The sequence below is a fragment of the Thunnus albacares genome, chromosome 19 (assembly GCF_914725855.1).
Source record: "Thunnus albacares chromosome 19, fThuAlb1.1, whole genome shotgun sequence".
Classification (NCBI taxonomy): domain Eukaryota; kingdom Metazoa; phylum Chordata; class Actinopteri; order Scombriformes; family Scombridae; genus Thunnus; species Thunnus albacares.
The window spans coordinates 10114576-10141906 of NC_058124.1; the positions used below are offsets into that span (position 1 = coordinate 10114576).

Genomic DNA, 27331 nt, shown 5'->3' on the forward strand with positions numbered 1-27331 from the left:
TGCTCAGAATCAAAACAGGATAAAAGTCACACATTAAGAGGCAAAGGTTCACAGCCATATAACCTGCAGTATTAACTAGTAATGTTCATTTGTCTTAAATGTCACAACTACCTGCATACCTGACATACATTAAGGAACAAACTACTATACACCCACACCTATTTGTCAACCAACATAAACCCCACCCATTGAAATGTGTGCAAGTGAGGCAGAGAAAAGACACACAGATGCTTTTTATTTCAATTTATTTATCTTTAAAGAACCAATACGAATTGGGGATGTTTTCAAAATGGGTACGACAATAAAAAACTGACCATTTTCATTCTTCTCCACCTTGCCTTTCAGATTGGATCTTAGGCTCTGTGTACAGTGAATATAAAAAGTCTACACACCCTTATGAAATTGCAGGTTTTTAAGCGTGAAGACAGAAGTTACAACAATGTAAATGTCAGACTTGTTCCATCTTTAATGTGATCTTCCAACAAACAAGAATCCAGAGGAAAAAACCAAACACTCTGATTACATAAATCTGCACAGCCTGCCCAATTTATACTTGTGGAAGCATCTTTTGCATTTATTACAGTGTCAAGTCTTTCGGAGTAAGTTTCTATTAACTTAACACATCTAGACTCAAGAATTTTATCCCACTCTTTGCAAAAAAGTACAAGTTTCTTCAATTGAGAGGGGATCTCCTGTGTACAGCTCTCTTTAGGTCATTCCACATGTTTACAATGGGACTGAGGTCTGGGCTCTGACTGGGTCATTCCAGGACTTTGATTTTCCTTTTCTGAAGCCATGCCTTGGTCAACTTGGATATGTGCTTTGGGTCATTGTCATGTTGGAATGTGAAATTCCTCTTCATCTTCAGCTTTCTGACAGAGGCCAGCAGGTTTTGTGCCAAAATATCTTGATATTTGGAGCTATTCATTATCCTGTCTATCTTGACCAAAGCTCCTAACCCAGCTGAAGAGAAGCAGCCCCAAAGCATTCAGTTGGTATGGTGTTCCTTGGATGATGAGCAGTACTGGCTTTGCGCCAAACAAATCTTTTAGAATTAAGGCCGAAAAGTTCTCATCAGACCATAACACATTTTCCCACATGGTTTGGGGTGACTGAATGCATCTTTCAGCATAATTCAGATGGGCTTAGATATTCCTTTTTGTAAGAAAATATTTCCGTTTTGCCACCCTACCCCATATCTCAGACTTGTGCAGAATACGGGAGATGGTGGTTATATGAAAGGAGCGATCAGCACCTGCCAGAAATTCCTGTAGTTCCTTCAATGTTGCCTTTGGCCTGTTGGTAGCCTCCTTGATAAGTTTTCTCCTCGCCCTCTCATCAACTTTGGAGGGTCGTCATGATCTTTGCTATGTCTCTGTGGTGCGACTTTTTCTCCCGTATTGATAATGGTTTTGACAGGTACATCCAATGCCTTCGATATTCTTTTATATTCCTCTCCTAATTTGTACTTTTCTACAATTAGATCTCGCAGTTTCTTTGGTAACTCTTTGCGGACCATGGCTCTCCCCGTAGGATGCAACCCCAAACACACAAGCAAATCTTACAGCAACAGTTGACTTGAATCTGGTCTTAATCAGAATCACTTTCATTGATGGCAGGTGTATGCAATTTACCTACAGGCATGATTTTGAATGTGATTGGCTAACTCTGAACACAGCTGGAGCCCCCATTATGAGAAGGTGTGCAGACTCATGCAATCAGGGTGTTGTAGTTTTTTTTAAATTGATTTAAAATGTTCCTAATAATTAACTATTTGTTTTTTCTAAGGATTTTCGTTTGTTGGGAAATCACATTAAAGATGGAACAAGTCTAACATTTACATTGTTGTTATTTCTGTCTTTACATTTCAAAAACCTGCAATTTCATACGAGTGTGTAGACTTCTTATATCCACTGTATATGAGTTTAAATATGCATAATTAGGGAAGTCCTATTGTTGCCCCGTTAAGGAGAATGAATGAAAGCAGAAGTACCTATCATAGAGGTTGCCAAGTTTTTCCTGTTTAACTGCCCGGATGTGTATCTTAAGTGTGTGCGTGTGCGTGTGTCTGTGTGTGTGTGTGTGTGTGTCTGTGTCTGTGCATTTGTGTGTCTGTCTGTGTATAGGATGTCAGCAGGGTTTGGTGGGCTTTTCTGAGGTGGACTGATTATTGCACTCCAACAAGATTAAAAAAAAAAAAACCAAAAAAAAAAAAAACATGGCTCTCGGAGGTTAAAAAAAAAAAAAAAAAACAACAAAACTATTGGATAACAAAGTGTCCTTGCCCCTGCCAAACTCATAACTGCCACACATATCATCTTGTGAATAAATATTGCAGACATATTCAAACTCAGTGAACCCCTAAACTGAAAGTGACTTTAAGCAAGTGAAGGGTAAAAGGAAAACATTACTGCATGTTCAGGTGAACCTTTTAGTTTTTGTGCAAAAAAAAAAAAAAAAAAAAAAAAAAAAAAAAAAAGCGCAACACCCCAATACCAAAATGGACAGTCACAATGTGTGTTCAAAGTTTAAAATATTTTTAAAAGATACATTATTCTGGCCCAATCTTAATATCAATAATTTGTGGAAATAAAAATCAGAATATCATTTTACATTACATCTTTTCATGACCACTGTTTGTGTAAAAAAAAAAAAAAAAAATTCACAAAATGGAAAAATGTTATCCCATGATTACAACTGAAACAAAAAAAGAGAAAAGAAACAGGATGGACTCAAGTTGAAAAATTCTGGCCCGTGGTTGACAGTATAACCGGGAAGCGGGCCTATCTGTGTGCTTTGACCTTCCATTCATTGGTTCGGCTGGTGGATCCCCAGATCTGGATTCATTCATTCGATCACTTGCTTGCTCTCTGATCAATTAACCATGACTCAGTGTTAACAAATCATCACAATAATTACTGATAGCACTCTCTTCATTTTTTTTTTTTTTTTTATCTCCCCTTGTTGGAAGATTCCCCACTGGATGCGCATAGAAAGATGCACTGACAGGTAGCCTACTGCACGCAGCAGTTGTGGCCGTTGGTATCCTTGAACCGCAGACGCATTTTGGGTCTGTATTTCTCGAGGTAAAGAAGCTGTTTGGAGTTGAAGGCTCCACGTCTCTTCCTATGAAATGCAGAGAGAGAGAAAAAAAGGAGGGCAGGGATTTAAAACAATGATATCCAGAAAAGAGTGCAAAGAGCACACTGTACTAAACACACTACAGCATTACCGTCTTAATTAACATCGGGCATCTTGCAGGGTACAAGCTTTCTTTCTAGTGGTGCTACCAGACTCTGCAATTACAGTTACAATTTCCTAGTACTCTGAAAATGCAAAAAAAAATTTTTAAAATTTAAAAAAAAGAAATGCACCTTGTTTTTATTCCCACAAACTTCACCATTTACTGACTTAAGGGTACCCTGTGGAGTTTCTGACCTCTAGTTGCGCAATGGAGCAGTTTTTACGAGTGGGTTCCCGTTCTGTCTGCCTCATGCTCCCACGTGCAAGCAGGTAAACATGATACACACGTCTGCCAATGATTTCACAATATTCTACACACTGATCTACAGGGAGGAGGGAAGAGGAGGCCTGTAAACTAATAAACATGAATGTAAACAAAGCAGGTTTTAAAAGTCTGTTTTGCAAATGTTTGAGGGAAGAAACACATTCAATACTTTTGTCAGACCTCAATGATAAACACAATGAGTTTTGGTGAGCAACAATTGAACTTTTGTTTGTTTACAAGAAAACTCCACAGAGCCCCTTTAAGACTTTATTAAAGCTGTAAAGTCAAAAAAAAACAGGGAGGGTACTTACTGCCTTATGAACTGCACAGCATCCTCATACTTCATCCCGCACTCAATAAGGGCTAAGGCCACCAAGACTGGAGCTCTGAGAGGTAAAGAAATCCAGTGGACCAGTTGAAGGAGACAGCGAGAGAATCAAAGAAGGAGAAAAAGGAGAACAGAAGATTAAATGCCAAGGTTCACATGGTTCCATAGTAATATGGTGGAGGAGGAGGAGGAGGAGGAAGGGGGGGTCTAAACCTGGGAAACAGGCCTGGGAAATCAACAGGGGTGCACAAGTTCACCGTTGCCCTGCTGGGGCACTGAGCTCACACCCTCAGCCACACACACAAAAGTTACAGTGATAAGTTACAGTAAGACAACCTTCTCATTTCTCACCAGAAAGAGATAAGAGTGAGAAAAAATAAATAAATGTAAAAAAAAAAAAAAAAAAAAAGAAAAAAAAAAAAAAACTTTCTAGACCGCTTGGCAGGTCAAATCTTGGTGCTGACAAAGCATTTCATTGAATGGGTTTTCTCTCACACAAAATTCACGAGGGACAGCATGTGAGAGAGGAAGGACAGACCGAAAACGAGAAGGAAAAAAAACTGTGCGATAGTGTGACAGGAGGGGTGAGAATATTGTTCAAGAAAGGACAAACAGCAACAACAACAACAAGGCTGCAGCCTTCACACTGCGTAAGCCTTAAGAGAAAGCTGGCTGGTGTAAAGTAGATCAGGCCGAAGCACTATGGAAAACCCAGATGACTGCAGTAAACACTGGACAGGGAAGAAGAGAGGATGAATTCTGAAAATGCCAGTCTAACCAATAGTGGGAATTATAAAACCTCTGGAATGCCGCAGCGATGCAAAACGCTGGAAGCCATTGAGAACTGATTGGCTTATTGTGCCTTTGTGGTCAGGAAATATAGTTTCACACTAGCTCGCCTATGTCATGTGCTTCTGCCTTCTTTGTTTTCACACTTTCACACACTGTTATTCGGCATAACTCATTTGTAATTCACTGTCACATTGCTCTGTGAATATGAGCATATCTGCACATCGCCTGTGCAACCTCATGACTAACGGACAGATCACATGCAAATGGAGTTGCTTTTCCTTTTCAAGTCTGCGGAAGCAATGACAACAGACTGTTATCACTACTGATAGGCAACCTAACCAGCTGATTGTCTATTTATGGAGCCCCTTGCGCTAGGAGGAGACGACATTCAAGATACTGAATGAATCACCAGGGTGTATTTACAGGGAGACACAGGGTGGGACAGACACCAGTACGGTGCAGCATGTTCCGTTTAACACCCAGCCAACCTAGCGTGAGTTGTGTGACCTATACTGAGTGAAGGAGTGAAAAGTGGCAAAGCTAGTAGGAGGGGCTGAGAGTAGGGCTAGACAATAGAGAGATTAAAAGAGGAGCAGACTTACGTAAATACCCATAACGTTTAATTAATACAAGTGTTCCATGGACCCTGTCCTTTGGACAGGAAAAGACTGTGTGTGAGTGGAGCCTGATTACTCTAGGCCCACATCTCTCTGGAGTCACTTTGAGGCAAGAGAAATGAAATGGACTCTGGTCTGAGCACACCCAAACAGCAACATCACACTAACCAGTTAATACAAACAGGAAGTGGAACAGAGGATGAGAGATTAGGTTAAATGGGCTACATTACAGAGAAAACAGCCAGAACTATGGAAGACCTTGTGGGTACTGCTGAGGGTCTGATACTCAGTTTGTGTCGCCGCCTCCCAGGTGGTGTTTCTGACCTCAAAGTATAATATAAACCAAATGCGGCTACCATGTATCATTGACATGATTGATTTGTTTGATGATTTAAAAAAAAAGCAGCCAGTTAAGGATAAGTTCACAGTTTTTCAAGTCTGATTTCAAACAATAGATAGGTGCCCATATGTACATAGAAAGAGGTTTTTCTTTCTGTAATCATTTCTCTTGTTCATACTGACTATTAGAAGATCTTCTCCAAATGTACTTACAATCTAAGTGATGGGGAACAAAATCCACAGTCCTTGTTTTAAGCAAAAATGTATTTAAAGGTTTTTCTGAGGATAATATGAGGCTTCAGTCTGAGTTAGTCAGATAAAGTGGTCAGAAAAAGTGGATATTTTCCACAGTTAGTCTTTTTAATAAAAAGACAGACAATATTTTCCTGTTCAGCTGCAGCTGAAGGATTGTAACAAATAGAGGTAATTTAGCACTAAACAGACAGTAACTTTGAAAGATGTCAACTTGATTTGACTAATTTGGCTGGCTGATGCATCATATTAGCTTCAAATAAACTTGCAATACATTTTGCACAGAAGGAGGGCTGTGGATTTTGTCCCCTATCACTTATAAAAGGATCTCTTAATGGCCACTATGAGCAGGAGGAATGATTATAGCAAGAAAAAATATGTCTCAATGTGATTATTGTTTAAAGACTTGAAAAATTGTGAACCTATCCTTTAAGGTGGTTCAAGCACCCCCTGGAAACTGCTGTGTGGAGGTATTCCAGACACATCCAGCTGGAGGGATTACTTGGACAGGGAACGCCTTGGGATGCCCCAGTAGCAGCTGAAGGACGTGGCTGGGAAGAAAGGTGTCTGGGTCTGCTGCTGTCGTGACTCGGATTCAGATAAGAGGCGGAAAATGTATGAATGGAAAATCACTGGATGAATGGTCCACACACTTGCCTTTCCTGTCCTGTTCCTATCCTATGTGGATATCTGGCTTTGTTGTACTGAAACATCCATTTTATGTCACTACCTGATCCATATCACAGTTTATGTTACAGTAAGGACTCAAGACAGTTAGTTGGGTAAGTAGCAGAGGGAGTTTTGGACCATAACATACAACAAATCAGACAGTGTGCCTCCTGAGTTACTGTCACATCTCTAGACAAATCATCACTACAAGAAACTCACCGGCCAAGCCCTGCCACACAGTGCACAGCAATGCAGCAGCCGGGTTCCTCTCGAAACTTGTTGTTGAGCAGCTTGAGCCAGTCGTCCACAATCTGGGTGGGAGGAGGGGCGCCATCATCGAAAGGCCAGTCCTGCAGGCAGAACATGCACACACAAAGAAAGAGAAAGAATGTGTGTGTGAGTGTGTATGTAAGAAAGAATAAATGTAGACTAAAAGGCTGCCACAAATGGTCTGTGTGTGTGTGTGTGTGTGTGTGTGTGTACTCTTACCAAGACCTGTATCCCCTCCTTCTCTACTGGAGCCTTATCGTAGGTGGCATCACAAACTCTCACCAGCGTGTTCACCTCAAACTTTTTCAGCTCCTGGCAGGCATCAAAGAGAGGGTTTTAGACAGATAGATTACAAGCGGATGTACACAGATATCAAAATACAAAGATGAGGGCATACCTCAGTGAATTTGTTGAGCGTGGCGTTGGTGGGGTTGTGGGTGATGAGGAACCTCATGCACTCGTAGGTGATCTCGACTGCAGCGGGGCGGTTCATGTTGGCGAGACGGCTTAAAAAACAATTACAATACAATACTCTTACAAAACAAAAGCGACTTTTTGGCTCAGAAGTCAGCAAAGACTGCTAGGATTTATGTATTGAGGAAAGGGTTGAATAAATAAAAATGACAACACGTGTAGAAGGATGGTCAGGAGGACAACAGGTGTTCAACTATGGGGGGGTGATGTACACAGAGAAGGGGAACAAAAAGGAATAAACTAGTCCACAGTACTCCGGGATGTAAAAAATAAAAATAAAAAATGAAATAACACCAAACCAAAAAATTTAAAAGAATAAAAAAAGAAAAAAAAGATGGAGAGACTATCCAGGAGTCATCCAATCAGTTTACCCCATTCAGGAGAGCTGTTTGTGATTGGCTGTTCGAGGAGAAAGTGGAAAGCAAAGATCTTTCGTATTGGTTGGGACACGGCAGGGCAGTCGGGCCAAGGACTACGCAATATCCCGGGGGGGGAGAGGGGGGAGGGCCTTTGGAAGAGTCAGCAGTTCCTAGTGTGCTGGCAGTCAGGGGGGTTTCTGGGTAGCGTAGTCCCTCGGGGGGCGGCCGATTCACTTCTCCACAGAGGTGAGGTGCTGTGCCTGGCAAAATTCTCCGCTCACACACGCCATATAGGTACGGCTCAAGTCAACACAGAAACCCTGCCAAGAGAGGAGAAAAAAAGGAGAGAGTGAGGTTGTGTGATAATAATTTCAATGAATTCACAAACATATAGGGATGAACAATTTATGGTTTTTATGTCAAAATCGCAATTTTGCAATGATGCAATTTTGCAATGATGCAATTTTCCAAATTGTAAGAGCTGCAATTTTAATTACATAATTCAATGAGTCTTAAGAAGATGTGGCAAGTGAACATTCAGGCCAGCAGCCTTTGATTTAAGCAGCTGTAATGACAAATGTCTCCAGTAAACTTTACTCAGCTAATGTTCATGCACGGTGATTCCGTGAGATGGCAAATAACAAATTTTGGCCGTTGCTTTTTGTATATTAATGGTCTAAGTGATCATCAACACAAGCCTGAAGTTTAACATAAAATAATTTCAATTGCAATATTGGCCAGAAAAAAAAAAAAAAAAAAAAAAAAAAAAAATCACACAATGTTTTCCTCAAATCATTCCGCCCCTATCCACACCTGATACATCAACCTTTATTTCCGCAATCCTTTTTCCAACCTGTATTTAAACCAGTCTTCTTGATTCACTGAAACACAACCTGCTGCATGCTCAAAGTTGTGGTCACACTGGGAGAAGACAGTTACATCTTAAACTTAAAAGTTTAATTAGCCCTCTGAACCTCTGAAGCTTCCGCTTTCTGGACATTTAACTCTAAATCCAGTGTCCAGAAACTCCACCACCAGAACTGCCTCTTCCTTACAGCCTCTGTTATGAGTCTGCAGCGAGCTGACTACACCTTTGGGTTACATCACTGTCATTTCACCACCTGCCACAAAAATGGAAACTAACAATATGAACAGTTTAGAGCGCGCACACACACACACACTTCACACAAGTGTCTTACAGAACAGGTAATGTCTGGTCTGTAACTATCCGGGAGCAGTCAGTCAAACTGTGCCAAGTCCATGACAGTCTAAACCCAGCCGCCACAAACTGGCTGGAACCATCTCAGAGCAACATGGGAGGGAGGGGGAGTAGAGGAAAAAGTGGATGAAGAGAGATGGATATCACTACACACACACAAGGTGGTAGGAGGGAAACAGAGAGAAAGGGCTTGGACTTTAGCACCGTGTCACAGGCAGTAGTCACAAGGTGAGGATTACAGGGTGGGCAAAGCTTCAAACAGGCCGAGCATTTCAGTCCCACGCTCCCCGTTTTCACCTTCTTGAGACTGACACAAGACTCTCTGTGCTCTCTTTGTCTCTATTTCTTCCTTCCTATTTAATTCAGACACTAGTATATCTACCTTTAGCGCATGAAGGTGTACGCCATTTTTATTTTGTCTCTCCTCCCCACCTGCTTCGCTTCTAGTATGGCTTAAAAAAAAAGTAAATAAATAAAAGTAAAGAGCCAGCTAAGACTTATCATTTTGCAACCCAAAGCCACTCTTCCAAAACCACAAAACCTCTCTCTTCTTTTTGTCTTGCTCCCACCAACTACCCCGCTGTCACTTATCCTCTCAATTAACTGTCAACCACAGAGCCGTTGTCAAAGGGATGTATCAACCCACTCTGCTCTCTTAATTTCTACTCTTTGCTTGCTCTGCCTGCTTTTCTCCCCTCCATCTTTTACACTTGGCAACAGCCACAAGGGCACTCAAAACAGCCTTGATTTTTTCTTTTGATGGCCGCTATCCTTCCATGACACCTTTAATTACCACCTCTGAGCAGTACTAAATATAATGTGGCATTGCTGTGTGCAGACAAGTGGAGCTTGGACAAAGGGTAAATAAGCTTCTAAGGACTGTTTTCACCATCTTCTAAATTCCAGAAATGTAAAGGATGGACAAAGCCAAGAGAATGGACAGTTACCATGTGCTTTTCACCTGTGAAACCTTGCTGTGGAGAAAGGACAGGAGACATAAGGGGGCGTCCAGACCGACATCAGTTCTGCGTAAAAAAAATCCAGCCCTCATATTCATTTGAATGGGGAAGAGTACATTTACGCAGCGAGGGTGCCACCGCAGACGGCTCAGCAAAAGCTGAGTCTGATTCAGCTTTTGCCATAACAAAATCATTCGGCAAGGCACTGAGTTGACCGATCAAATACATGCAAGTGCACATTCCTGTTGGATTACTTCCCGATCGGTGCGACGAAAGATGAAACAGTTGCCGGTGAGATAACTTTCCAGAGTTGAAAAATCCTGTCTGTGAGTATTACAAACCTGGATCATATTTCATTGTCTCACCGGTACCTCAAACAACACGCCCCCATCACCTAAGGCTCCTTTACTGTTTTAACGCTGGGCTTTTTTCAGTTAACGCGGCCTAAAGTGCAGAAATTCAGACAGTTATGAGAGACATACATGAGGGAAACACTGAAGAAAAAAAAAACCACCCGACACACCAAGGACACCACAATGACAGCTTATGCTAAGTGATGAAAAGCAACTGAGCTGCGGACGGTTGCCCGGATGCATTAAGTAACTTCATAGATTCCATGTAGCGACTAGCAGGGCTCCAAAAAAAGCCAATAAGGCAGACCAGTCCAGAACACAATATCAACGTTAGAACTGGCAGAGCTGGAATAATTAGTCAATTAATTGAATGGTCAATCAAAGAAAAATGAATTGGTAACTATTAATCGTTAAGTCATTTTTTAAGCAGAAATGCTTAAAAAAAAAAAAAAAAAAAAAGCTTCAGCCTCACAAATGTAAAAACTGTTCAAGTCCAACATGCATGTCTGGTAATGTGATGATTGAGACATTCACTGCAGATGACTAAATGACTAAAAGGTCTGTAAGCTTGTCAATAGGGAAGTGGGTATACTGGCAGCATCTGGCCTTTCCCTGCAGCTTGCAATCATCACAACACTGTCGGGAACACATGCAAATCACTCAAATTTGCAAGCTGATTCTGCAGTTACATGCTGCACAGATGCAGAAGGAACACAACAAACACACACACACACACCAGATCTGTTTGTGGTAGCAAAACTATGTTAAACCACACAGGAAACAAGAAGCTATGTGTACAAAAGCTTTTAAAATTGTAGATAAGTCATCAATCTTCAGCTGAGACACAGGAAATAATTTTACAATTTTGACAATAACTACATTTTAAGTCTTCCAACTCCTTAAAAAAAAGTATTTTGTATTCAATCACCAACACCAGCTCAATCAATCACCAGCACTATTCCTATCTTTGTATAAATAGACACATAAACCAAATGAAGTTCAATGTCACCATCCAAAATACAGCCCTAAATACAGGGATGAAATGTAAAAGCCCAATTTTGAAATCCTTGTACACCATCACCCCAAATGTCCTAGTATAGTTCAGGGTAGTAAAAGACAGTTACAGTGGCAGGTGCCCTTAAGGACAGATAAAGTTTAGGGCTGCTACTAAACACTATTTTCCCTAGTGATTACTTTCTCAATAAATATTTATTAATTGAGCTTTAAAATGTTGAACGGAGCAAACAGTGAAAAATACCAATTACAACTTCTCAGAGCAGATGGTGGCATCTTCAAATGTCTTGCTTTGTCTGAACAATTACAGATCCAAACAAATCCAGTTCACCATCATATGAGACTAAGAAAACAGAAAATGTTCACATTTGAGAACCCAGAACCAGTCAATTTTTGCTAAAAAACAAACAAACAATTAGTTAATTATCAAAATTGTTGCAGATTAATTTTCTGTAGATCACCAATCAGTTAACCAACTATTCACTTCAGTAATAACTGAGTTAACACAAACACAAAAACACCTTTTCTTGTAGTGGAATCAGTTACCCAGCTGTGGTGGGTACACCTCAGCTAAATAGATATCCAAGTTAAAAAAAAAAAAATTATTTTGGTTACATCAAGTCTTTTGTGCATGTGTGTCTATGTACAAACATATATATAAAACTGGGAGAAAGGTCACTAAGTAACAGCAGAGGCCCACGCAGTGGCCCAGAGAAAGCTCCCTTAGTGCCCTGTTCCTCGTCACGTGCTCTACTGTTGGAGTTGTGCTACAAGAGGAGGGAGGGGAAAAGAGTGGAGAGGGGGACTAGCTGAGAGTTGATAGGGAGAGCTTCCCAAATCAGCTGGCCTCTCCCAGAAACCTAAGCCCCTTTCATGCACTGAAACCCTGAAGTTATCCAGCCATTACCCAGAGGAGCTGTATCTGAGAACGCAAATGTCTGAATCAGTTGGACCGAACATTAAACGGACTTTACCCTGCCCGCTCCCTAGTATATAGTCTGTAATATAAAGTCCGATTGTGCCCATTTATGAATGCAGCTTATCATTTCTGGAGAATTCACAGTGAGCAAGTGGGCATGTTGATGATGTTTCTATCATGCAACTGGTGCAAAACCGGAAGAATGAAATCATCCGTGAAGAAGAAGGGTTTAACTGCAGAGACGATGAGATTCGGGAACTTGTTTTGGTAAGGGCCAATGCCAAAATCGTCAGACAAATTCAAGGAACGGCAAGAGACTTGGTTGTTTATGACCAAATCACAAACCGACTCCGTGACTGTGCATACTTTTTACATCATGGCCTGCCTCATGCTCGCCCTCCTACCCGGGTGCCACCCCTCACCTAAACCAAACGGAGTATTTCCAGTAGGTGAAAACGTGTCTGACATGGACAATCTCCTGATGTGTGCCACATGTCTGAAAGGGCAACTCCAGACAATGTCCAGACCTGATTCTCTGGACACTTTCCGGAGTTCATATGAGAAAACGGCTCTGCGGTGACTAAAGAGAAAGAACAGAAAGAGAACGAGAGTGAAATGGGAAGTGTGAGAGAGCAGAGAGTAGCAGTACTAGCTGATAAGGGCCACAGTATCTCAGAACAGTAAAGGACACGCAAACCTAAACAGGTGATAAAGTCACAAAAGAATGGGAACCAGGGCATGGGTATCCTGCAACTGCTAACTCATCATTTTAGGATGATTCATCAGTCTGCCTTACAAAGTATAAAGACATGTCCGGTTTTAAAGCAATACAATTGGGGGGGTAAAAAATCCAATTGTACTGTGATTTACTTTTAAGCAATGAAGCAATGTTTATATGGTTGTAGCTTGTATGTTTTAATATTTTCCCTTAAAATAACTTATAATATCAGCAACAGATTGAAACACTGCCAGTTGGGGTTGTAAACTTATCACAGCTACGTTGCATGGAGACAGAGTAAACAGCTACAGTGGGAGTGCAGATTGAAAGCTTTTCAGTGTGTTAAGGATTTCACTGCCATGAGTCTCCATAATTGTAGACCTAAGGCTGTGGGAAGGTCTTGTGGACACCTGATAGCTGTCAGGTGGCCTATGTCTAGCACTCTCCCACCACTAGCATATACATACACTATGTACACAATGTACATAGTCATGAGGGGTGATGTATTTGCCACAAGGGCAAGGGGGTTGTTCTATAATTAGAAAGAAAAACACATACACGCACACACAAGCAAATGAGCCCAAATGTCTGGATGTGGAATATTCAAACTGGAAGGGCATAGTGGCAAAATGTCAGACTTTTACACACAATGTGGAATGTCTGAGTACATCTTCTTCCTCCCTTGTGAAAGATGTTAGTATTACATGCAACCCTGTCTGGTTGTCTGAGGTTGTGCCTGAGTCTCACTGATGTTTTGTCTGGATTCAGACTGGGCATGACCAGACTGTACTGCCTTGAAGCAGCTGGAGGGCTAATTTGCTGTGTGGGAGCCGAGTCAAGGAGCAAAGGGGGAGCGCTTGTCATCTGTGGCAGGATGGACAGTGAGGAGGGAAGGAGGGCAGGAGCGAAGAAGCCCGGTTCTCCTTCGAGTGGGAGGAGCATGGACGGCACGGGAAAGATAAAGGCCCTGACACCCATGCCCTACAAAACCACCTGCTTGCTACACTTAGCGCTCACACTTCTCTTTTTAGTGTCTCACTCAAACTGTACGCTTCCATAAACAAATACACACTTGCATGAGTACGATGTGACAGAGAAGTATTGCATTCTCCTTTTAGCTGTCTGATATAGCTGACACTGATCTGAGACTCACTGAGGAGAATCACGGGGACAACAATGAAAGTTGCAATCAAACACACACACACACACACACACACACACACACAAACAATGAATCCATCAGTGTGAAAAGAAATGGGGCCAAGTGTCACAGAAGTATGTTTTCATTCCTGTGGCCTCTGTGAGTGCTAAATAAAAGATAAATGATACGCTTGAAAATGTCAAGGAGGACAGGGAGAACAAAATATGGCGGTGAGATCTGAGGAAAATGTATCATCTGGACAAAAAGACAAGTGGATCAGCAAAGTTAAACAAAAGGGAGAATGAAAGCAAAAAGTTACCAAGACAAGCAAAGGACTAAAGAAAGAAGCTAGGAGTTTGGCAGTAACTATGGCTGAGATAAAGCAGAGGATCACACCTGCCCAATAGTCCAGCTGGCTGCTTGCAGTGACGTCAATGCTGCTGATAGTCTGGGTGGGCGGATCTCACCTCAAATTGGAACTGTCCTAAACCTAACTGTGTGCTCACACCAACAGTGCCAATAAGAGATGAAGAAACTGCAACTCATTCATTTCAAATGGAGAGAGAGAAAAAAAAAAAAAACAACGGCTGGTTGGGAGATCTCAATGACTTGGTGACAGGGAAATGTTGAGCAGAGGCCAACTTTATATGAACAGACCTACTGGCAGACACACACACGCCTACTTTTCGGGGCATTTTTCACACTTGGGCTAATTGGAGAGGAGTTCTGGATGCAAAGGCATTTTCTCAAACCTTGGTACTTTAAGCTAATTAATGTGATTGGTTGAAAGTATCCGGTACTCTTCAGTGGCTGATCACTGCAATGAGTTCACTGTCATGGTGTGAATACATGCATTGAACCACAGCACAAAACACACATCAAGTGAAAGCCTGAGCTGTAATGAAAAATGAGAAATTATCTTAGTGTGAAGGTGTGGCTGCATCACCCAGGCATGACTGTTTTTCATCTTTCTGCATGTTAGCAGGACCCAAGTAACAGTATTACAAAAGCATTTTCAGTGTTTACAAATGTAATGTACTAGGCATACTCTGTTGCCATGGATGCCTGTTGCACAATCGATCCACAGGTCAGGACTTTTGTGTATGAAAGTAAAACTTCATTAACATCTCTCAAACAAATTTATTTGGGCCAAGTCTGAAAATGTGCTTAATGTAACATTCAAAGCCCATAGTGGGTCACAAGATAGGAGAATTAACTGCATGCTTAATAAAAGACAAAAGCCTGCTATGGAGTCCTGGGACATAGTCCAAGATTAAAGGGGTCTGTCAACGTGGGGTATGGTGACAGGTCACCACAGCATTCAGCAAACATTGCACACATAAAGGAAGTGGTGTGCACAACTCACCCTTACCATCAGTCATGCTTGAACACACACAAAGAAAAACAGACAGCCAAGCAAGAAAGCAAACACGCACACACAAAACTACAATAAGCTACAATAGTTAAGCTTTTACTCTTTTCTCTGCGCCTCTCCAGTTTAACTAGTGTAACAAGCAAGACACTAAAATCCCCAGGCATGCCTGGACAAGACAGCATTTGAGAGATAGAGGCTTAAATGCAAAAGTGAACTCCAACAGAGATCCTAAACTGTTGCTGTGCCTCCCATGAGCTGCACACTCCTCGGATATGAAAACAAGAGCATTGGGCTGAAAGTGATACTTCAAGTCAGTAGATTCTGTGTGGCCTCATGCTTTGTTGACTGATTTCAGATAATGTGCCTGCCTATGGCTTTCTTAGAACGTAGTCATGGATCTGGAAAGGACTGTTACGCCTTTATTCAACACAGCACCTTTACCCCACCTGCCATTACGGCAGGAAGAGCAAAACTTCGGAGTTTTTATTGTTTGGTCTCAGCTGAGATTGACATTAAAATGAGAATACCTGGTCCACCTTAAAGGTCAATCCACCTTAAGTGAGCCTGGTCAGGTTACCCCTAAATTCCACCGGGCGCGTGTGCGCCGTGTTCCGGCTCCAACGGAGCTGATCGCGGCCACTCTAGTCAAAGCGTCCCAGAAGTGGTTCTCCGCTGCGCTGCACTAAAGATAGGTGCATCGTCTATTTTTTTAAGGAGGCCGCGTCAAGCAGCACAGAGCAGATCGCTCTAGGCAGGAAGTCAGGCACAGAAACAGCATTGAGCAGCCGGTCAATTTTCAAAATAAAACACCCCGTGCAGACTCCTGGTCGTATATATCAACAATAAACACAATTTAAACAGACGAATAAAGAAAGCATTTAACTACGTAGCCTACTTTACCATAGTAGAAGCACAAAAATCAAGGAAAATGACAAAATCAACGAAAGCTGAGCAAGTTAACAAAATTTGGCAGTTTAGTTGCCCTGCTACTGCAGTAATTATGGTAGCCTTAAGGCACTTTATCAGCTTTGACTAGGCTGCTGTAATTAATGTAGTAGGAGTGCAACTGACTTTTAACAGCAGATGGCTTCTCTGCAGTGAAGACGCTCTTCGCTTCGCTTCTAACACACTCCCGGTGGAATAGGGCGCTGTGCAGAGTACAAAGCAAAACTGCGTCGGAGCCAGGACACTGCACACACGCACCCGGTGAAATCCTGGGGTTGGCCTAACCCATTGTCGCTAACTTCGGGGCTAACCCCCTTCACTTTTCCAGTAGTTTAGGAAACAACAGACGAGACCTTTCTTTGTCTTGAGAAGCTGCAGCATTTATTAACTGACACACTGTAGTCTGTGCTGTACATTTACTGCCAGACTGACAACTGCTAACCTTTTCCTCTGCTCCGCTCGCATTCACCGTCACTTTTCTGCTGCTCGCTCTCTCATGCTCACTCCACCACACACCACTACACCACCACACACTCGCTATGCACACACACATCACGCACTGCCCTATTCCTTAAAAGGAGCTACGCTACTCTTATAATAGTACCTTTCATGTTGATGTCCTTTGAAGAATGAGGAAAGGGAGGATTCTGGGATTTCATGCACTAGTCGATGACTAAAAACAATTCCATGAAAACGCAGGGCGTTATCATGTGGGAAATGTGTGAAAATTATTAATAGCCCGTTGACATTAATGATTGTGAAATTCTGACAGCTGTGCTCATAATTCTACTGCCACTGCAGAATGAATATAGGGAAAACACTTTTTTTACACTTAAAAAAAAAAAAAAACAAAACATGCTGTTCTGTAGGTTATACTTTTCTGATGAGGGTTTTAGCTAGGTTGTTCAAGCCAACTTATGAATTATTTATTTAATTTTGACAGTTTCTTTAGCACCATTATGTAGCACAACAAGTAAGTGTACAGTAGAACTGCTGTGGTTACTGCATTACCGTGGTAACGCAATCACGTCATGCCCACTGCAGACTCAAGCTGATGACCACTTCACAACCGAGTGAGCGGCTCAAGTGATGGGACATTAGTTATTCTCTCAGGCTTGACATAAAGAATGATGTGCCTGCTAAATGCCGACCAATATTCCTGCTGCAAAGTCGGCCTCTTAATGACAACACTGGAATAGTCTAGACAATTACGTGTTCACAACATCAGATATTCTTTTGAAGTACTTGAAGTAAGTACTGATGTAAAACCGACTCCTACACAGAGAGTTGCATTATGGGTTGTTTGTAGCCTTAATGTTGCTAGGCTAGCGAGTGTCTTAAAGTCTGTTTAGTGCGTTAGAGTCAGTCAGCCCTAAAGGTGTTTCGTTAGTCCAGTTTAACGTACAGGAGTTTCTGAAGGTTCATGTCACGTGTTTTTTTTGCCACAGAGGAAATAAAATCATCACAAGTGAAAATAAGTCCAAAGCATATTCTGACGTCTCTACTGCAGAAACAGAATATATCAAGCTGCCAAACACCACTGTCACAGATTATAAGGAGCTAAAAAGGACAAACAGGCAGTCATATAAATGCTAACTACCAGAGAAAATCATTTTTGACTGCTTCCAAGAGCCTGGTAGGAGAGTGTGTGAGTATGTAACTATAATATGAAGTAAGTTATATTCAAATCAGGGCAGCCTTATATTCGGGCCAATACGATATTTAGGCACCAATTATTTTATAACATCTGAGGTTTATTTTTTTTTTTATTGCAGTTGCTGTGACAGTTTGAATGGCTTCATTAATTTGTGCGGTGAGGAAAAAAAAAAAGCAGTACAGCAGCAGCTCTAGTCTATGCCATTTTAGCCAAATCTAGAAAGTTAGTGGTATTTTCAAGCTGATGATGATGAATGAAATAATAAAACAAAGAATAAAATCCAATGTATGAAAAAAAACAACAACCAAAAAACAGAATTAAGACACATTTGCCAGTACATGTATCTGGAAATTGGCCTCTGGCTGTGTCTTCAAAAACAATAGCTAAATACTACCCAATATTGGTGAAAATGCTTAAAAGACACAGTCTGATGTTTTGTTTGTTACCAGGTCGAACTGAGGTACATTTCAAAGCCAAAATGAGTTATTTTTTTTGTCCAGGTCTAAAAGGGTGTACAGTGAATGTGGTTGCACAACAGCTCTAAATTGGAAATTTTGTGCATTTTCATGAAAAGGAACTTTTAGTATGTACGTGCATGTATGATTTAAAATTGAAAATTATCAGTGAATACGAGCAAAATAATAAGCTACCTGCCTTTCCGGTCTGGTCACCTAATCAGAGCCTTATAATTGTGACGTGAGTCACAACTGGTCATGTCTGCGTTTACCTGCGTAACAATCTGACTCAGGCTTGTGGCTGTCTCGGTTTGAAATATAATAAACCTGTGTTTTTCACAGGGCTATTACTGCAGGCCTGTAAGATATACAGACTCCCCGCTTCGGGTAGTAGCACTTTGAAACGGACCCGAAAACACACCACAGGGCAAGTCTTTTCCTCAGTGGAAGACAAAGCACATGATTATCAGTCCGCAATTCAAATGTGGCAATAGAGCTACAAGAATTTGACAGTGTACTCAGGAAATGCAGGGGTACTATTAAAAATCTGTTAACCAAATTCTTTGGTATCAAATGACAGTAATACTTAGATCTTGCATTGTTGACAAAATGTCAACCTCAACAGCAACGCACAGAGTATACTGTTAAAAACCATTATATAGACTGACTTTCCTTTTACACGTCCTTGTAAAGAAAGAAACAGCCCTCCTCTTGCAGCATGTATGTGGGTGGACTGTGTTTGATCAAGCCTAGAAATAGGTTGGGGGTAAAGAATGACCCTCTATAAATGCAACACTCTCTCCCAGCAGGCTCACAAAAAGCCTCAAGGCTGCCTACAAGTTAGATTTGTCCAGCCATGGCAGACCTTTCAAAAGGTTTACAGATTCACCACAACGTGTCACCTAGCCTTGCTTGATGCTTTTAATCTGTTCTAAATAATAGTGAAACTCCTTACAGAGGGCATGCAATAAAGCGGTGAAACATCAAAGCCGACAGCACTGACGAATGGCTTAGCGTTAGATTGTCCACTGACATGACAGGAATGCTGTACTAAGGTGCAGGTGAGTCTTAATAAGAATGCTCAAGCAGAGCAAAAACCAGAGTGTATTTCCCACATTAACTACTTTGAATTTTAAAAGCATTTTGGCTTGAACTAAACCTCAAAGAACGCAGAAAGCTCATTTAAGTGCAAAAGAGCATATATTTTTAAATTAAATCCAGCTGGTTAAAATAAATGTTAAGCGCACTGATGGTTTTTAAATACAGACTTTAAAAAAAAAAAAAGGTATGATAACATGAGGCCCCATATTTGCACTGACGAGAATAACCTGACTCTGAGGTACAGATGCAGAGCTTTTAAGTTGACCAGCTTAAAATATTAATATGCTTTAAAGACTTAAGGTAGCTTAACTGCTAGATTGTTTCCCTAAAAGACTCATGACTCTGTTGGCATGCCTGAACCATAAAAGGCCAGTCAACTAGCTTTCATTTGAAATATGAAAAGGGAAGACAGTGGTTAATTCTCTAGAAACCATCTGGTCAAGCATAGATAAAACATTTTTTGCATTTCTTCCATGTTGTAAAACATGCCATCTGCATATATGATAAATTCCTGTTGTGTGGTTTGTCAGAATTGGGACAGCAAAACCATGTCTTCATGATAGAGGCTGTGTAACACAACTGTGAGGTGTGCTCATGTTTTACAGCTTCCTGATTAGATCCACTTATCAGTTACTGTATTCCTCATCAACAGTAGCTCGTTATGTTAAGTTGCTGTGAGTGGGTGTGCAATTTAACAGTATATATTATATTTGCTCTGTTATTGGCTTTTAGAGCTTGCGATGCTCTGCCAAGGCTATATTTATTGTGTTATTAGACTATCTGCAGTCCATGTTCCTCTGCAAATTGAGAAAAACACTAATTATTTTACTGAAAATGTCATAAACTTATAATGATTTAAAAATATATGAAGGTAGTTGTTTATTCTTCGGCTAAATGTTGTTGACATTCTGGTAAATGGATATCTTCGTTCTATCACCTATTCAGCACAACAGGTTACCTCTCTCTGTCCCCAGAGGACAGGAGCTAATCTTCCTGCGGAGTACTTGTTGTTCAGGCTTCTTGTGTCCGTGTAAACGGGGCTGGGTAGGTGAGAGAATATGCAAACCCCCACCCTTATTTCCATGAACAGACAAACACCCCCTACGCACGCAGTCACACATGGCAAAGCCCACTTATCACACCGCTTTGCAGCCTCTGAGTGAGCACAGATAACCAGTGTGACGATCAAAGGCCTCTGATAGCACTGAGGGGGAGGGCGAGGGGGACAAGGACTGATCCGTCTCTGGAAAGGACTGAAAGAGACCAGGGCTCACTACCTTAGAAATGGGAATGAAAAGAGGAAAATATATCCAAACAAAGGCCTATTCTGTCCCCTCTGTGGCCTAGTTGCACTTTTAATCACACTTTTACACAGAATTAAACACCAGCACCTGAACAACTGCATTTGAAAGAATAACAAAGTCTGACATAACACTTACATTTGACTATAATTTGAATGAGGGTTAGGAGTGCCAACACAAAGAAAAACAGATTCTCTGCTGACAAAGGAGCCTTAGGTAAGGACTCAACACTGACAAGTGTTCCTGCCAAATGTAGGCTTTAACATGGGCAAAATATCAAATGTTAGCTATATATTTTGACATAGTTTTGTTCAAGATACAAAATACAGCAGCAATGTTATGATCACTGTTATCGCAGGGAGAGGCACAGAAGAGGAAAAAAATGTTTTAAAAAGTTTGCTTTCTCCATATAACAGTGTGATATGGAGAAGGATATTTTTATACCAGTCCTATAAAATTTAACTAGCAAAGAAACTGTTTGTTTACAGTTTAGTTTAGATATTAAAAAAGAAACTTGGGACATCCCTAGTAAGAGCTCAAGTGACTGGAACACCTGTTTGAGCTCAAGTCGTTTGAACATTTTCCTAAAGCTTCAATGGATCACCAAATGACTGTTGAAACTCCTCTATTTAGAATAACCACGGATGTGATGTCGCAATTAATTCTCACATTAAGGTGAGAGGGTTTGAGGGGAGGAGGATACTACTCGTACAGTATCGCTTTTCATCTGGCCACAGCAGCACTTTTATCAGCATGTTTCAGTGTTCTAAGGAAATTGTTTATATTAATGTTATATGTATCACTAATTGTTAAATGTTTTTAAATTATACTGCCATTTCTAAAATTCCTATCTTGGTCTGGAATATGGGTCGAGAGACTATCTCCATCAGTCTCTGAGCTCTTTTAATATGACATAATCTCATGTCACAATCCTAAATCGGCTCCAGGACGACATCTCCCAGCCTAGCCGGACACGTGCAGTACATCATGACAGTGAGCTTCACCTTTACCTGTTTGCCAACAAATCAAGTAAGCACAGACAATCTGTACTGAAATAGATTTAGCAAGAAATTAGCTGGCAAAGCAAAGATCTGCACAGCTATGCTGCTGATCAGAATACAAAGTGTTCCTTCCACATTCCAGTTTACAGTTAATGCTGTTCTGGCAAATAACTCACAGACACTTCCTGTAAAGCTTAACTAGTTTCATAGAGACAGTTTTCGTACTATGTAGATATGTCTGACTGTGGGTAAATCCAACTATTCAGATGTCTGGAATATGAACTACAGTCAATTTAAGACATTTAAAATGACTGAAATCAACCAAATATTCCAATAAAAGTCTAAAATGAAAATAAGTTTCAGCACAGGAGACACTCAGCAGCAGAAAAACCCAGACAAGAGAATGTCTGCTCACATTTTTTGCCGAGGGGTGCAGAGTCCCACTGCGACATCAATTCTTCTGACATTTGGAGACCAACTTGGCCTTCTGACAGCAGCATCAGGGGATGCCTGTTGCCATACCAACAATTATCTCAGCGGTAGCAACAAGTGCTACTGTAGGGAATTTAGGTGTCCCCTGTGAAGAGATCAGAGAAGAGCAATGGTGCTCTCTTTAAACATTCACAGAGCAAAGCTGAAAAAGCAACAGGAGGTTGCAGCACTGAGGAGGGTCAGGGTTCAGAGGAGACAGCTGCCCATATGCACTGATCTAGGAACTTTAACCTGTGAAATCCAACTTGCTTACCAGAAGTGTTAAATACACCCTGTGATCTTAGATCAGCTGCTGGTAGTAAATCCATCTTTTTTCGATTATGGCCACAATGAACAGCTTGAGGTCATGTTGTGGAAGTAGTCACACATTTCATGCGTTTAATAAGCCGCTTACGGAAATGAAGAAAGGCTACAGTGAGAAACAAAACAGTGCCTAGGTAATAGCAAAACACAGCTTGTTCGTGTGCAATAACCCAGCATTTTCTAAACTATAGTTGCTTCAAAACTAGAACACTTTCTGGATCAGTGAAGGTGAACAGATCTGTACGCCTACAAACAACAGCTCTAATAACAATAACAACACCTTTTACTATAGCATGTTTTGGCAGAGGACTGTTTTCAACTGTTACTGCAGCTCTGGCAGCTGTAGCTAGACAAGGTAGCTGAAAACACTAAGAACAAAAGGAAGATCCTATTCCTACCTGTTGCTATAGTTTCAGTACGCAGCCTTGCAGCAGCATCTAGAAGAGTTGTCAATCTGTCAGACACTGCCAGTGCCACAGAGCCTGTGCCTTTGCTTTATTCCAGTGCTGTGGCAACAACAGTAAACGAACACCGTGCCGACCAGGGCATGATTCATTAACCAACACACAGCACAAGAAATACACAAGGTGCCCATGGCTACTAATGCATAATTATATATGGCTTTTTACTTAATGGTTTGAAATAAGAACAAAAAGTGTGGGCATCTAATCCTAGCTTTCCACTTTGGGCTGATTTCAACACAACAAAATTGTTTTGGAGCCAGGGGTCTTAGCAAGCTAACACATAGTAAAACCAGAGCTTATGTTCCATTCTTACCACAGCCAGACACCCAGGGGCAAAACTAGATTTTAAATTGGCTAAATCTGTTAAGCCAGTCACTGTGGAACAGACCTCTTCAACCCGACCTTTCAACACTCACAGCCACCCTGTGGCTAGATGGGCCGAATGCCAGCAGGCTACAACATAGGTGTTCTTCTCCCCCGGTAACCCTCCTTGATATGCTGGCGTCATGTTACTGTACACTGGGTTCACCTTTCACAGTTACGGTAACCAAGGCTGAGAACTTCCCTTCTTGTCACACTGCCTTTCTTTATGCCACTTGTACACAGAAGAACCACCCTTTAATTGGTGTAAAAAATCATGTAGACATCCAGCTAGATTTAGGCTCACTACTTAACACCTTCATTTTAACACACAAATACACCCATTTAATCATGTGCAGAAGCCACCAATGCAAATCAAGCTGATGCCATCAGTCAGACCTTTAAGAGGTGACTTGTCCAGCTTTTTGCAAAAAGGAAATATACATTCTCAAAATGCAAGTGTGGTTTCAATTTTAATTATGACTTCCTTCAAACACAAATACTTCTAAGTTATGCATATATAGAGAGAGAGGTATTACAGACAGACATGAAGAATGTTTCATCCAAGTCCAACAACAATACAGCACAACAAAGGCTAGGCTTAGCCTCGCAATTTCATAGCTCACAAACATGCACCAAAATAAATAAACACAACTCAAAGACTGGAAACACAGGTAGAGCAATAGGAGTTTGACTTGCTGTGTGCTATCTTATGAATGAGGGCCTCCCACTGTAAAAGTCTGCCTTTAGCTGCAGGCTGTGGACTGCGCACTGCTCTAAGTGGACTGAGCAGAGCTATGCTATTTCTAGATTGGGCTGTGCATCATGTGTCAATTAGCTGTAATATAAAGCAGATCACCAGTATGAGTGACCTACTTCCACAATAAAATGTGAATAGACCGTAAAAGGCTCAAAGTGCTCATGTGTAATAGTTGTGAAATCCAAGTGTTTCATGAAGCGTGTATCACTATTCTCCAAAGTGGGTTAATAGTGACACATCTAAACTCGAATTACCTGAAGTGGTACAATTCCCTGATTTACGTAAAAATATAAGACTTATAAGTATGTATTCTGTTACTTCTCCTATAAATTGTCAAACCTTTAGTTTGTTTTGATAACTAATTGCAATAACAAGTATCATCTTCTGACCCTTCAGTAGGCAAATTAGGTCACCTTGCAGTGACTCATAAGCAGCAATGTATAATTAGCTTACCTGTTACACCAGTTACTGATTGACTCATCCGCCCATGTTAGTAGGAGTTTCCAAAGCCATTCATTTGTATTTGCTACACACTAGAAATTATTACCAGAGGGGAGACTCAAACCATTGTAAGGTCATAAATTGAAAACTGAGAGGCATGGGAATGTGCTGCGGCCTTTAGTGTCACAGCTGCTCTAGTCAACTTCCTCCCCAAGTGCATTTCCTCATTTCACTTCAGCCCACATGGCTAAATGGCTGGGCGCTTTCTGTTTTTAGGAAACCAGACAAGGCTAAATTATAGGCCCACCTAACCCCAGTGTTGGCTACATTTCTGCATGGAAGGCTGGCGACTTTACCGAGTAAAACCGGCTAGTTAACAATAGACAATTTCACAATGCAAACGGGCACCCAAGTCCGTGTAACAGACAGGAAATATCGGGTTATGAACTACTTGGCTTTGTTATTCAAGTGTTAGCAAGGCATATGGCTTAAAATAAATGGGTCAACCATGCTCTGGGTCAAGATTTGTCACAAAGGGCGGAAGGCAGTTAGCTCAGTGGCTATCTACCTCTATTAGCCAAGCTTTTCACAGCTACCGACGTCTGTCGAGACCACTGCCAAAATAAGCTCAAAATACTGTAAAACACAAGCACTGGTTATATTTTAAACGTCAAAATGGTCGTGAACGTCAGCCAAGACCGCAGATAAAACGTCAACCAAAGCATTGGTTAACGTTAAGCTAGATGTTGTCCATGAGAAATGCTACCTTTACTGATTAACCAAGAGCTTCATTGTAAAGCTAAGGGTAACGTTAGCTCTCATTTTGTGAAACTGCGAACGACGTTCAGTTTGGACAATAACATTGCGCTATAGAACATCTAATGTGCTATGTTCAAATTCTAAATAATAGCTGATACTAGTGGCCGTAACGCTAGTCCGATTTTTTTTCTCCTTCTTCTAGGAAATAGCCTCAGTCCTAGTAACACAGCTAACGTAGCTACATTAGCTAGCAGGCTAGCTCAGCTCACAGCAACGTTTAGTAACCAGTTTAGAGATAACGTTAACACTTGCCACGTTAGAGTTAACCCACAAAAGGGTGGCAAAATAATACGGGTTGATAATAGTATAGGTTAACACAATTTGAACAAATCTTCGTTTGTCGACGTTGTAGTCGTCCGAGCATTGCTCTGAGGGCTGCCGTTAACTAGTGTGGCTCATCTACTCAAGACAACCACTCGTAGGCTAACGTACAACTTACTTTAGCTCACTTGTGTTGTGCTTATCACCTCACAACATGTACTAACTTTATCCAGGCTCTTGGGGATCTGCGGTGTTTGCAATTGTACACGATCGCAACAGAGACAAGTTACAAGAGGTCAGTTTTAGTTAGTTAGTTAGGTTATTTGCTACTTACAAAGAGCAGGCTGAACATTGAAATCCCGTGACAACCCCGGAGAAAGTGGAGGGAGTGCAGAAACCGCTGTCAGGTCGCCTTTTTTGTTCCTCTTCAATGTGGCAGCTTGGATTCTCGTCGGAGGTCGGGGACTGTTGTTGGGGAGGAGCCTTCTCAGTTATTGGATGCCATCAGGCACTGTCGGAAATATCAGCTACGAGGCAGCGCAAGTTCATGGCACGTTAAACACCGGTAAATACAACTGGGAAAATCAGCTAATTTTTTGTGTACATGTGCGATCTAATTCTGAGACTATTGTGAAAACAAGCAAAAACCTATTTATTTCCATTATAACATTCTCAAAATTTTTGTCTTTTTTGAGAGTTGGGTAAACTTAGGGTATGGGCAATAAGTATGTTATTTTGAAGAAGAATTGTGTCATTTTTTATTCGGAGGAAGCATAAGCACGCCCTAATAAAGTGATATAGCCTACCTGACAACATTTTAAACAAATAAAATATCATAGCCTAGCTTATATCCTGCTTTATCAATGTGTAATTCCTATTTTGCCTCTCAGCCGTGGGCCTTTTTGGCTCAGTTTCACTTAATTTATGAATTCAGAAAAAAACAACAGATAAATGGAAACAGCAGCTGTTGTTGCTCTCTAGTCTACACACATCCCTTGTGTCAAAATCAAATTTGCGAGTATGTAGTTTGGATGTCCGAGTTTTACCTGGATCCCGCGAACGCAGCGCGAAGTGTCTGGCGTCAGTACGACGTAAGAAGAATCCGGGTCCATGATGACAGCTCACCATGGTGACGACAGTTCCCGAAAATGACCACACATAGATTGTTTTGCAAAATACATTTTGTCCAATGTTTTCATCCAATCAAATTTCTTGTAGATGTTTTACCAAATAGCCTAATGAGTTATGCATATTATTGTCCATAGGATAACCTACAGGGCTTACAGTGGTGGGTCTACAGTATTTCTTCTAACCAAAAGTTGTCTGTCATTATCATTTCCTGTGTCAGTGTCTCTATTTTTATGTATATTAGATGGATACAAGTATTATAGTAAAACTTTGATGTATATGCACCCCATCTAAAATAAGAGACACCCCTTGTAGAAAGAGAGGAGAGAAAATAAAATCATTGTCTCACATGATAAAGTTAGATAAACAAGTCCCTCTGTTCCTTAAGTTCCCCTGAAGTGATTTGCCATTAAGAGTCTTTGAGGATGGCACAGGGAAAACTAACACAAAGATTCATATTGTTAATATATTTTCATTTCAAGTCGACTCTTGTGATGTAATCTGTGATAAATGGACATTCCAAGTGAGTGACAAACA

General features: G+C 41.1%; 1 protein-coding gene across 2 annotated transcripts; it reads right to left on the reverse strand.

The window, feature by feature from the left end:
* Nucleotides 1-228: 228 nt before the first annotated feature.
* On the reverse strand, nt 229-26149 carry ptp4a2b (protein tyrosine phosphatase 4A2b). 2 transcript variants are annotated; one of them, XM_044336673.1, is made up of 7 exons: nt 26001-26149; nt 7621-7928; nt 7173-7281; nt 6995-7087; nt 6725-6855; nt 3820-3894; nt 229-3126 (listed from the first exon to the last, which is right to left on the reverse strand). In XM_044336673.1, exons 2-7 carry the CDS (start codon nt 7623-7625, stop codon nt 3015-3017), a joined length of 525 nt encoding a protein of 174 aa, XP_044192608.1. In that variant the 5' UTR covers nt 7626-7928; nt 26001-26149; the 3' UTR covers nt 229-3014. The 2 variants fall into 2 exon arrangements, with proteins under 2 accessions (XP_044192608.1, XP_044192610.1); XM_044336675.1 differs by lacking the exon at nt 26001-26149 and adding an exon at nt 24599-25122.
* Nucleotides 26150-27331: the final 1182 nt, after the last annotated feature.